This window comes from Mus caroli, unplaced genomic scaffold (assembly GCF_978045245.1).
Source record: "Mus caroli unplaced genomic scaffold, Mus_caroli_1 scaffold_5, whole genome shotgun sequence".
Taxonomy (NCBI): domain Eukaryota; kingdom Metazoa; phylum Chordata; class Mammalia; order Rodentia; family Muridae; genus Mus; species Mus caroli.
This window is the reverse complement of record NW_028227260.1, coordinates 117,017,413-117,028,613: the sequence shown is the minus strand read 5'-3', so window position 1 is coordinate 117,028,613 and position 11,201 is coordinate 117,017,413. Positions and strand designations below refer to the sequence as shown.

The following is an 11,201-nucleotide window of genomic DNA, read 5'->3' as shown; positions in this document are numbered from 1 at the left end:
CTTGTGGCTTTATACTTTGTCAGCTTTATTAAAAATAGTTTTAGCTGGGCAATGGCACACACCTTTAATCTCAGCACTTGGGAGGCAGAGGCAGGTGGATTTCTGAGTTCGAGGCCAACCTGGTCTACAGAGTGAATTCCAAGACAGCCAGGGCTACACAGAGAAACCCTGTCTTGAAAAGCAAAAACAAAAAACGAAATAGTGTTATTCTTTGGTCATGTCATACATGGATGCAATGTATCTTTTAAAAGTTCCTTTTATTCAGTTCATGTATCTGAGCATTTGTCTGAATGTGTTTATGTACACCACATGAGTGCCTAGTGCCAGCAGGAGTCACATCTCCTGAAACTGGAATCGCAGACAGTTGTAAACTGCCATGTAGGTGCTAGGAACTGACATGGGATCTCTACAGGAGCAGCAAATGCTTTGAACTAATCTCTCTCCAGCCCCCTGTGCAATTCAGGTATGTCTTACTTGTATCCACCGTCCTCAGCGTTTAGAAGCCAGTTCCTCAAAGCAGGTAGAAGAGACACTAAAAACGATTGAAAGAGGCTCATCCAAAACTGAGAAAGTACTTCCAAGTAAGGGAGAATTTCAGGAGAGTGGCTCAGCGTGCCCACTGCCTGAGAGAAGTTAAGGAACACGGAAGCATGAAATTGGCACTGGATTCGGCAGGGTTTAGGCAAGGGAAGCTGTATTATAGTGCAGAGTGAATGGCAAAAGTAGAGATGGGACAAACAGGTCAGAAGACATTTGAACTTGAAAAACCTAGAAAGTCACCTAATTTTGGATGGTCATTGAGCCACAGCTAAAAAGAATAAAGTAGGGACAGAAAAAGAATAGAGCCCAGCCTGAATGCATTCTAACATTCCTACACACACACACACACACACACACACACACACACACACACACACGGAATAGCCATATATTCTGGTGCTACTTAATCTAAAATAATGTTTCAAGAAGTAATGGCCGGGGCTGGTGAGATGGCTCAGTGGGTAAGAGCACCCGACTGCTCTTCCGAAGGTCCAGAGTTCTAATCCCAGCAACCACATGGTGGCTCACAACCATCCGTAACGAGATCTGGCGCCCTCTTCTGGAGTGTCTGAAGACAGCTACAGTGTACTTACATGTAATAAATAAATAAATCTTTAAAAAAAAAAAAAAGTAATGGCCTCGGGTAAGGTGACACAAACCTAGAATCACAGCACTTGGAAGAAAGAAACGAGGATCAAGAGTTCAAGGCTAAGCCGGGCGTGGTGGCGCACGCCTTTAATCCCAGCACTCGGGAGGCAGAGGCAGGCGGATTTCTGAGTTCGAGGCCAGCCTGGTCTACAAAGTGAGTTCCAGGACAGCCAGGGCTATACAGAGAAACCCTGTCTCGAAAAACCAAAAAAAAAAAAAAAAAAAAAAAAAAAAAGAGTTCAAGGTACTCTTGGCTACATACTAAGTTTGAGGCCAACCTGGGCTGTATGAGTGGACAGGGCTGTGGATAAGGTTTGATGGTAGAGCAAGAAGGCCTTGGAGTCACCCTCCAGTTTTTCCAGTGGGTCAGCCCTGAAAGAAAAGGGTGTGGCCAGCAGGGTTGGATGCTAGAGAAAATTCAATTATGATACTTGAAGAGACTCACAGATGTGGTGACTTCTAGACCATTAATGAACTGGGACCATGGGACATCATTAGGTTGAGAATAGATTCAGTTAACATTTATAACTTTACAGAAGTTTTAACTTTACAGAAGTTTATAACTTTACAGAAGCCTTGAAATGAAACAGATAGGCAAGTGGTTTTGAGAAGTGACCATTTCTAATGTAAGAAATACTAAAGTCTATTTAGAAGACATTCAAGAGAAGGGCTACCTGAGGGAATAAGTGTAGGATTTTTGCAAAGACAGCCAAAATAGAAGCCAAGCTAAAGGTCACGGGAGCTGGCCTTAGGAAAAAGGCTACTCCGGACCCATCAGTAAGAAGCTAGCACTGCCTGCCTCCCCTTCTGGCCTGTTAGCAGCTGAGTAAACTCAGTTTTCCTATCAGCATCTTCCTCTGGTGCTTGCCTGTCCTGCCTAGCTCTGAGTCAAACCCTTTTCCCTGCCCCTCTAGATTTCTTCCATTCCTTCTTTCGATTAGCAAGTGTCTACAATTCACTGTGTGTGTCAGTCCCTAGGGACAAGGATGAAAAGAAGACAAGTCCTTGTCCTTGAGTAACTCAGGATACCTCAGTGACCACCAGAACTACCAGTGGATTTAGTCAGAACTCTGTGCAATGTGAGAAGGGCTGTGAGTAGACAAAATGGTTTGGGAGTCTCGTGTGAGCTGCCCAGTGGTGCTGAGGAAAATCCCTAAACTTGATCTATGAATGGACAGCACACCTTAGCAGGAGGTCCTCCCTCCTGCTAAGCAGTTGTTTGGGGAACTGATACCTTTTCCACAAAACTACCTTTTCTTTCTTTTACTTTCTTTTTATGATTGTTATTTTGTATCTGTGTGTGGCTATGGAGGTCAGAAAGAGGTGCTCAGTCCTCTGGAGCTGAAGTGTACAAGCAGCAGTGAGCTACTCATTGTGGATGTTGGGAGTGGAATTAGGGGACCAGTTTAGGCCAGGCAGGTACCTTTAATCCCAGCACTCAGGAGGCAGAGCAGGTAGATCTCTGTGAGTTCATGGCCAGCCCAAGTTCTAGGACATCCAGAAGTGTATGTAGGGAGGCTCTGTCTCAACCCCCACCCTCTCCCAAATAGTAGTACCAATTTTTAACCTCTGAGCCATTTCTCTAGCCCTAATTTTATTCTTTTTATTATATTTATTTAATGGAGCTGTGTGCTCATGACAATGTGTGGAGGTTGGAGGACAACTTTTGGGGATTGGTTCTTGTGTCAGGTTTAGTCAATGAGCCATCTCGCCTCTCCCCATAAACCTCAGCTTGTACCCTTGCTGTTGCCCTCTATCACCTTTAATTTTTTTGTGTGTGTACACACACACACATATATACATATATATATTTGGCTTTTCAAAACAGGGTTTCTCCGATTAGCCCTGGCTGTCCTGGAACTCACTCTGTAGACCAGGCTGGCCTCACTCACATAGATCTGCCTCCTGACCACTATGATTAAAGGTGTGTGCACCATGTTCCACCTCTGCTGCTATAAATCATAACTTCATATTATTTATAATAAACTTATAGGAGCCAGGCATGGTAGAATATTGTCTATAATGCTTGGTACTCAAGAGGCTGATGCAGGAGGATAACTGTAAGTTTAAGGCCAAGTTGGGCTATATAGTGAGTTTGAAGTCCACCAGAACTACATTGTAAGACAAAAAACAAATCAACAACTAAGAATGAACACATAGGAGCTGGGTGTGTGTCTCAATGGTAGAGTGCGTTTCCTAACATGTATACAACCCTGGGTTCCATCCCATACACACACAGAGACACACACTGGACTAAGATTATAAATCACACACAGAGACACACACTGGACTAAGATTATAAATCACACACAGAGACACACACTGGACTAAGATTATAAATCACACACAGAGACACACACTGGACTAAGATTATAAATCACACACAGAGATACACACTGGACTAAGATTATAAATCACGGTGTGTGTGGGGGGGTTCATTCCATTTGTTTCTTCAGGCACAGATTTTTTTTTTTTTGTTTTGTTGTTGTTGTTGTTTTTTGAGACAGGGTTTCTCTTAATAGCCCCAGCTGTCCTAGAACTCACTTTGTAGACCAGGCTGTTCTTGAACTCAGAAATCTGCCTGCCTCTGCCTCCCAAGTGCTGGGATTAAAGGAGTGCACCACCACACCGGGCCAGATTTAGTTTTTTTATGGGAGGACAGCCAGGGCTACACAGAGAAACACTGTCTCGAAAAACAAACCAAAAAAGAAAAAAGAAAAGAAAAGAAAAGAAAGACATAGAGATGTATGTATGTATGTGTATATATATATATATATATATATATATATATATATATATATATATATGTATACACACAGAGTCTCATTCTGTAGCCTTGGCTGTTTGAATAATAGGATTTCCTGCTTCAGCCTCTGGAATTTCTGAGTTCAACAGCCTTGGCTTTCCTGGAACTCACTCTGTAGACCAGGCTGGCCTTGAACTCAGAAATCTGCCTGCCTCTGCCTCCCAAGTGCTGGGATTAAAGGCATGAGCCACCACTGCCCAGCTAGAAGCACATTAAAAAAAATAAATAAAGGCTTAGATACTAAACTGGGAGTGGTGGTGTAGGGCCATCATCATAGTAATCAGGATCAGGCCATGGGTCTGATCCTTTACTGAGCACTTCTCTGTGGGCACTGATCCTACGGCGGCACTGGGCACCACTCATACAGCACTGGCCACCACAGGAGCTCTCAGGTTGCTTGTGGCCATGAGGAACTAGCTGCTCTGCTGGGAGAAGTGAAGCTATGGAAAACAGGAGAAAGTCCAGAGCTGAGTCCAGTGTGTCTGTGAGGAAGGGAAGAAGAGGCTGCTTGGGGACCCATGTGGTCCCCAGCCTTTCACATCACAAACTGATCCCCTCCCCCATAACGACATCTACAAGGTAGTTCTGAGAATAATTTGACACTGATAAAAGGAATCTTTAACTTTTTATGATATCCACAGGTATTATCTTTAGTTTTCAGCTTCTTCTTGTTCTATGATGTGCTCTTTCTATAGTTTATCTTTTAGAAGTAAGGTCTCAATATACAACCTAGGGTAGCTCACAATTTATGATCCTCCTGCGTCTGCCTCATAGGGGCCTCATAGGGGTACACAACTATACCTGACTTTCTGTTTTATTTACACAGCAGTTGAGCAGATGTCAAAGAGAAGTGGTTCTTACCTTCCACCTTTTTGAGACAGGGTTTGCCTTGTTTCTGTTGCTGTGTTAAATACTCCAAGCTAGCTGGCCCTCAGTCTTCCAGGAGTTTCTCTCCTGTCTCCACCTTCTATTGTGCTGTAGGAATCCTAGGGTTGCAGATACACAGGAGTACATATCTATCTATCTATCTATCTATCTATCTATCTATCTATCTATCTATTTATTTATTTATTTATTTAGCGACAGGGTCTATATGTAGTAATCCTGACTGTCTGGAAGCTCAGTATCTAGACTAGGCTGGCCTTGAGCTCAGAGGTATTGCTCCTTCTGCTTCAAGTGCTAAGATTAAAAGTGTAGGCCACCATGCCCTGTATCTTCACTTTTTGGGACTTGAACTATAAGTTGGCAGGATTGCATGACTGACTGGTGCTTTTATCTACTAACGATTCCCCTGGCCCTGGTCTATGGGATTTTTACCCCACCTGAGACAGAGTTTCTCTGTGTATCTTTGGCTGTCCTGGAATTCACACTGGGTAAACCAGGATGGTCTTAAACTCAGAGGTCTGTCTGCCTCCCAAGTGCTGGGATTAAAGGCATGCACCACCACCGTCCGGCGTCTTTTTTTTTTCTTAAGATTTACATATTTTTTTTTATTTATATGAGCACACTGTAGTTATTCACTACAGATGGTTGTGAACCACCATGTGGTTGCTGGGAATTGAACTCAGGACCTCGGGAAGAGCAGATGGTGCTCGTAACCGCTGAGCCATCTCTCTAGCTCCGCCTCCCTTTTAATTAAGTATTTTTAGGTACTATTGATAATGGGTCCGTGTGTGTTTACATGGGGACGTGTACCTGTAAATGATGAGTGTAGGTGCCCCTGGAAGTCAGAGACATGTTATCCCCTAGAGCTGGAGGGTTGTAAGCTGCCTGATATGGGTGCTGTGAATGGAACTTGGATTCTCTATAATAGTGAAGTTAGTCATTAAAAGATGTCTGCAGGCCCTTCTTCCTCCCTTCTAGGGTGCATCGCCAACCTTAAGCCCCGCCCCTCTCGCTGAAGCTGGGGGAGTTGCAGCTCTGGAAGTGATGTAGGCCTTTTCCCGCCCTCCTCAGAGTTGGTCCCGCCTACTCCGTTTCCCGGGGTTTGCTAAGGGTTTTTTACTTGGTTACTTCTCAAAGGCCATCTACCATGGCCACCAAGGCCGTGGCCCTCACAACAATGATGATCACCTGCAGGAACATGCATGGACGCGGAGGCCTCGGAATTACGTTCCCTATAAACCTGTTTGGGTTCCCACGGCCCCATGGGAGCGCAGGGGTGGAGCTAGGGAGGACGCGGTGAGTCATCCATCTCCCCCTAAGCTCCGCCTCTAGCCACTTCTTCTAATCGCGTTCTTCCGGTCCTGGCCTTTCTCTTCTCCATTCCTCCGCCATCGTGAGCGCTATTCTTGGTTCGGCTTCTCGCCATGGTAAGACTATCGGCCGCCATCCGTCCCTCAGCGGCTTTCGTGAGGCTAGAGACCACTGTGCCTTTGTGGCAGACATGCGCAGCACTGAGGGCTGGGTGTATTTTTCAGGGTTTTAGTGTTCGTTTTTGGAGCTAGGACACATCGATCGGCCCGTGGGCGCGGCATGAAATTATCAAGTCCATTTACCCTTGCAGGATCAGGACGCTCTTCCTGCAGCCTGGCAAGGGGTGCAAAGTATTCTTGTTTCATATAGCCTGGGGCTGACGGTGATCTTCATGATGGGGGGCAAAACGAGAGGCTGGGACCACTCTTAGATTGTCCCTGATTGAAGAGCATGAAACGCCATTTGCACAGCGAGATGTCCACAGTAAGGGTTAACAGAACTTTGAGATCCCTTCAGAAGTTAGCGCGTCACTCCTTGGAGGCGTCTGCTAACAGCGCCTCAGTCATTGCCTACTGGCAAGATTATGTTTATGGGCGTCCAGGTACAAAGTGGGTTTAGTATCCGAATTTGTTAAATAAAACCTCCAACTGGTCTAGGGGGACGAGTGCGCTTGGCCTTCGTTGCATTTTTTTATGTAATGGTGTTTGCCTACCGAGTGTCAAGGGCTCCATATTCTTAGGTTAGCCAGCAGTGTCACTTGGAGGTAGATAAGACTTACAGAGTACAGTACCTAGCGTCATTGACTTAAAACTGGCCAGGGTTTGCCTAACCTCAAGCCATCCTTGTTCCAATAAGTCCGTTTCCTCTCCTACTCCGGCTATTCCGTGCTTCATCACTGGAGCCCAGCAGACAGCCAGTTTATAGGTCAGACAGGACTTGGGCTTAGAAACTTGGAGCTGATTATGAGCCATGTTTTAAGCCATTAACAACTTCCTCCAGAGAAGTGATGAGGATAAAAGGACTTCGTGGTTCGAGGTTGGGGAGATTTTCCTGGGTGTATGTTCTACAGGCCTGATGTTGGTTTGTTGGAATTTGTGACTGAATCAAGAGAATAGGCTGTGGTGTCACTAAACTGGTTGCATCTCTTTGTAGTCTTCTCACAAGACTTTCCGAATCAAGCGATTCCTGGCCAAGAAACAAAAGCAAAATCGCCCTATTCCTCAGTGGATCCGGATGAAAACTGGTAACAAAATCAGGTAAGACTTCTCTTGTCGGGCTTGGAAATCGTTATGTTTTAAATAACGTTGGGTATGGAGATACACAGTTGCAAAGTACGGTCCACCCAAGTCAATTAGTGTGCTGGGGACTGCCTTTTGAAATGTTTTTCCTTTTGTTTGGATTGGGTGCACGTGGTTGAGAACAACTTGGGAGGAATCACTTCTCTCCATTCACAAGTGGGTCTTGGGGATCTAGCTCAGGTCATGAGGCTCCTTGGTAGTGACTAGCTTACTTAGCCCCCGAAATCCCCCCACAAACCTTTTATAAATGCTTCAATGGGTTCTGTGTGGCCGCAGGTAGGCTCTGGGGCAGGCTTTTCTCACTTCTAATTTCCCTAGGAAGGCTTAAAGGGGACTTGACCCTTCTGGCAGGAGAGTGCTCTTTCCTGCAACCAGAGTTGAGCTCAGGATCAGCTGGGTCTGAGAGGTGGTAGGGATCGAACCCAGGGCCTCCCACAGGCAAGGGAAGCGCCTTCCTGAGTTCTTTCTGTGCTGTGGGGGATGCAGGCCCACATGTGGTCAGAGGATAGTTGGTGGGAATTGGTTTTTCCCAACATGCTGGGATTAAAGATAAGCACTGCCCAGTTTTGGGATTAGTAAAAATCTGGGTGTGGCTCTGCTGGGGCAAAACGTGAGGCTCCTTGTTCTTAATTTAGCCACTTAAGCTTGATCATCATCAACCCACTCTAGCCTTACATTCGAGTTAATTTCTGTCTTCTGGTATGATACATGTTTAGAGACTTTACTTGGAGTCAGGACTAGACTTTCAAACTTTGGTCTTGCCCCCATACAGTGCTAAGGAAAGCTTTGAAGCACGAGGCAGCACACCTTAGATGCTTTATTGGATAGCCTTGCTTTTTGAAACAGTCTTGTTTGTTTAGCCCAATCTGCTCCAACCTTCCAAGTAGCTGCTGAGGTTCCAGATGTGTGCCACCTTTACACGAACTTCACTTTACCTGAGACCTTATCTAACAAGAGTGGGGACTGATGGTTACTGTGTGGATTGTGGGGGATTATAACCACTAGCCCACAGACTTGCCTATTTTCTGGCTCTCATTTATAGGGGCTAGGGTTTGAGCCAGGACCTCCTGCCTATGCAAGTGCTCTGTCCCTGGACTAACCACCCAACTTACTCTCCCAACTTTGAAAACAAAAGCAGGTAGCAATTACAGTGCTTCATTTTGTGGGAGTACTGCCATTATCCTGCTGAAAGAAAAGCCATGTTGGTTGTTTCTGATTTTTGCTTTTGGGGTAAAAATCATGACACCTTGACATGAACAGTTCAGATTCTGGTTAGCTTAGCTCTGCTACTACTATAAGTCCTTTTATGCTCTAGCAAGCGCTTTAAATAAATTATCTTGTTCCTCTGAAAGTCTTAAGTCTGTGCTAGAGGAGCAAGTTTGTTGTGACCAACCCACCTTGTAACTGGTGGCTTCTCTTTGTACAGGTACAACTCTAAGAGAAGACACTGGAGGAGAACAAAGCTGGGTCTGTAAGGATTCACACAATGGCAAGACTGAGGATTTATACTGAATTGTCATCAATCATTCCTACCAGATGGATTTCAGCATTTAAACCTGGAGACTTTTCGTGTCTTAAATTAGGATGTTTGTCCAGTAATAAAATATAGAACCTTTAAAAATGCTTTTCTGGTTTACAAAGTACTAAATTGCCCTTATAAGACCGGATAAGGCTTCTTCTGTGGGGTAAAATATTGTTTCCTAGGAGCGAGAGATTACTCAGCCCTCACAAGTACTTGGTATTCTTGCTGAAGTCCTGGTTTTGGATCCTAATACTCAGTTTTTCTTTTAAGCCTTAAGATTGAGTCCACATGTTTAAGCCATAGTGTTAGTAGAGATCAGGACAACTGGAGTCCTCTGTTTTTACCTGTGTTCCAGGTGTTTATGGCAAGGGCTTTACCAACAGCTATCTCAGTGAAAGCAATCCCCCACTTTTGCATAGTGGCTTTTTTTTCACGACGGGGTTTCTCTGTAACCCTGGCTGTCAAAGTGGCTTGTTCTAATCCCTTGTGTGTTATAGATGAGCTCAAGGCCTCATGTAGGCCAGCACTCACAGCAACTGAACTGCATCCCTAGCCCTGTAGCAGTGGTTCACACAACCTAGGGGTTGATCCTGTCTCACAGGGGTTACCTAAGGCCATTAGAAAACTTTACAAATCACAACAGCAAAATTATGAAGCAGTGAAAATTTTTTCATAGGGATTGGTCACCACAACTTAAGCTGTATTAGAGTCATAGCATTAGGAGGGTTATGAGCCACTGTTCTATAGGCTTTGTAATATGAATGGACCTTGTGGGTACAGGAATTGAAACCAGGGTCTCTGCAAGAATAGTACTCTACTGCTTAGCCATCTCTTCCAGACCCACATAGCCTGAGATAAGCTGCTTTAAGGCTCCGTAGTTGGAATCATAGGAACTAGGGGTTGGCAGTCTAGTCCACAGCCTCCTGTAGAGATTTTACAAGAGTATTCTGATAATATGCTTCAAGCTAATCTGAATTAGGTTTGTGCTGCCATATCCACAAATCTTTTTTTTTTTTTGAGTCAGGATCTCCCAGAGATCCAAGTGCTAAAATAAAAAGCATGTTTGTCAGGCTGAGCCCAGGTTTCTGCATATCTATGAAAATTTAAATTTACATTTATTTGAACATTAGTAATGTGTGAAGGTCCCAACTTTTAGCAGTATTGCCCTCTAGTTTATGACAGGGCCATGTGGATACATAGAACACTGGCCCAGCGTGTGCAAGGGCTGTATTCTCTACCCAGCACAGCAAAACTAAAAACCAGAGTCGTCATGGATGGCAGTTCTTTTTGTTTTGTTTTTTTTTTTTTTCGAGACAGGGTTTCTCTGTGTAGCCCTGGCTGTCCTGGTACTCACTCTGTAGACCAGGCTGGCCTCGAACTCAGAAATCTGCCTGCCTCTGCCTCCCAAGTGCTGGGATTAAAGGTGTGTGCCACCATCGCCCGGCGGATGTCAGGATGGCAGTTATTTAAGTCCAAGCAGACTATAGAATTAACGTGACAAATTTCTAAGCATTTTGGTTTACGTACATTTTCAGGGCTGGAGAGATGGCTTCATGCTTGACACCACTGTTCTAGCACTCACATCAGGTAGCTCACACCCACCTGTAAACACCCCAAGGGATCCAGTGCCTCTGGCCTCTCAAGGTACCTACAAATCCTGTACACACAGACACAATGTAAAGATAAGCATTTATAGCCAGGTGTGTGGTGGTACACTCTTACCCCAGCATTCCAGGGGCAGGGGAAGGTGTATGGTTCTTTGAGTTTAAGGTTAGCGTGATTTCTAGGACAGCTGGGGCTACATAGATTCTTTCTCAAAAAATATTATATACACATTTTTAAATTGTTTAAAGAGGAAGTTGGGACAGCATCAGAACCTGTTTAAGTGACTGCCAAGATGACAGTAAAGGTATATCAACTTTCTCTTGGGACCTTGAATGGATGACAGAAATGGAAGATGATATGATGGTGTGAGATCCTTTGACCTGCTGGAGAAGGGTGGTTGAGTAATTGGATTTGAAATGAGCTGGAAGCCTCAGTGGACTGTCTGCAGACAGGAGCCCCATGGCGGGAGTAACTGGCCTGGAACGCTGTAGACCAGGGTAGCCTGAAGCTCATAAAAGACCTGCCTCTGTTCTCTGAGTGCTGGAAGTGTGTCACTTCTCCCAACCAGCTGTAGAATAGTTAGGGT

The 11,201-nt window shown here is 44.9% G+C and overlaps 1 protein-coding gene and 1 non-coding gene across 2 annotated transcripts; both read left to right on the top strand.

The window, feature by feature from the left end:
• The first annotated feature begins 6,205 nt into the window (after window positions 1-6,205).
• On the top strand, window positions 6,206-9,109 carry LOC110287057 (large ribosomal subunit protein eL39). Its single transcript, XM_021153738.3, has 3 exons — window positions 6,206-6,306; window positions 7,343-7,446; window positions 8,915-9,109. The coding sequence occupies exons 1-3, from the start codon at window positions 6,304-6,306 to the stop codon at window positions 8,961-8,963; spliced, it is 156 nt and encodes a 51-aa protein (XP_021009397.1). The 5' UTR covers window positions 6,206-6,303; the 3' UTR covers window positions 8,964-9,109.
• On the top strand, window positions 8,620-8,750 carry LOC115030159 (small nucleolar RNA SNORA69). The gene has a single exon (XR_003835782.1). It is a non-coding gene; the product is annotated as a small nucleolar RNA SNORA69 (small nucleolar RNA).
• Window positions 9,110-11,201: the final 2,092 nt, after the last annotated feature.

Coding starts and splice junctions, on each gene's coding strand:
- LOC110287057 (XM_021153738.3), top strand. Junction 7,447..8,914: donor AAAACTGGTAACAAAATCAG/GTAAGACTTCTC, acceptor CTCTTTGTACAG/GTACAACTCTAAGAGAAGAC.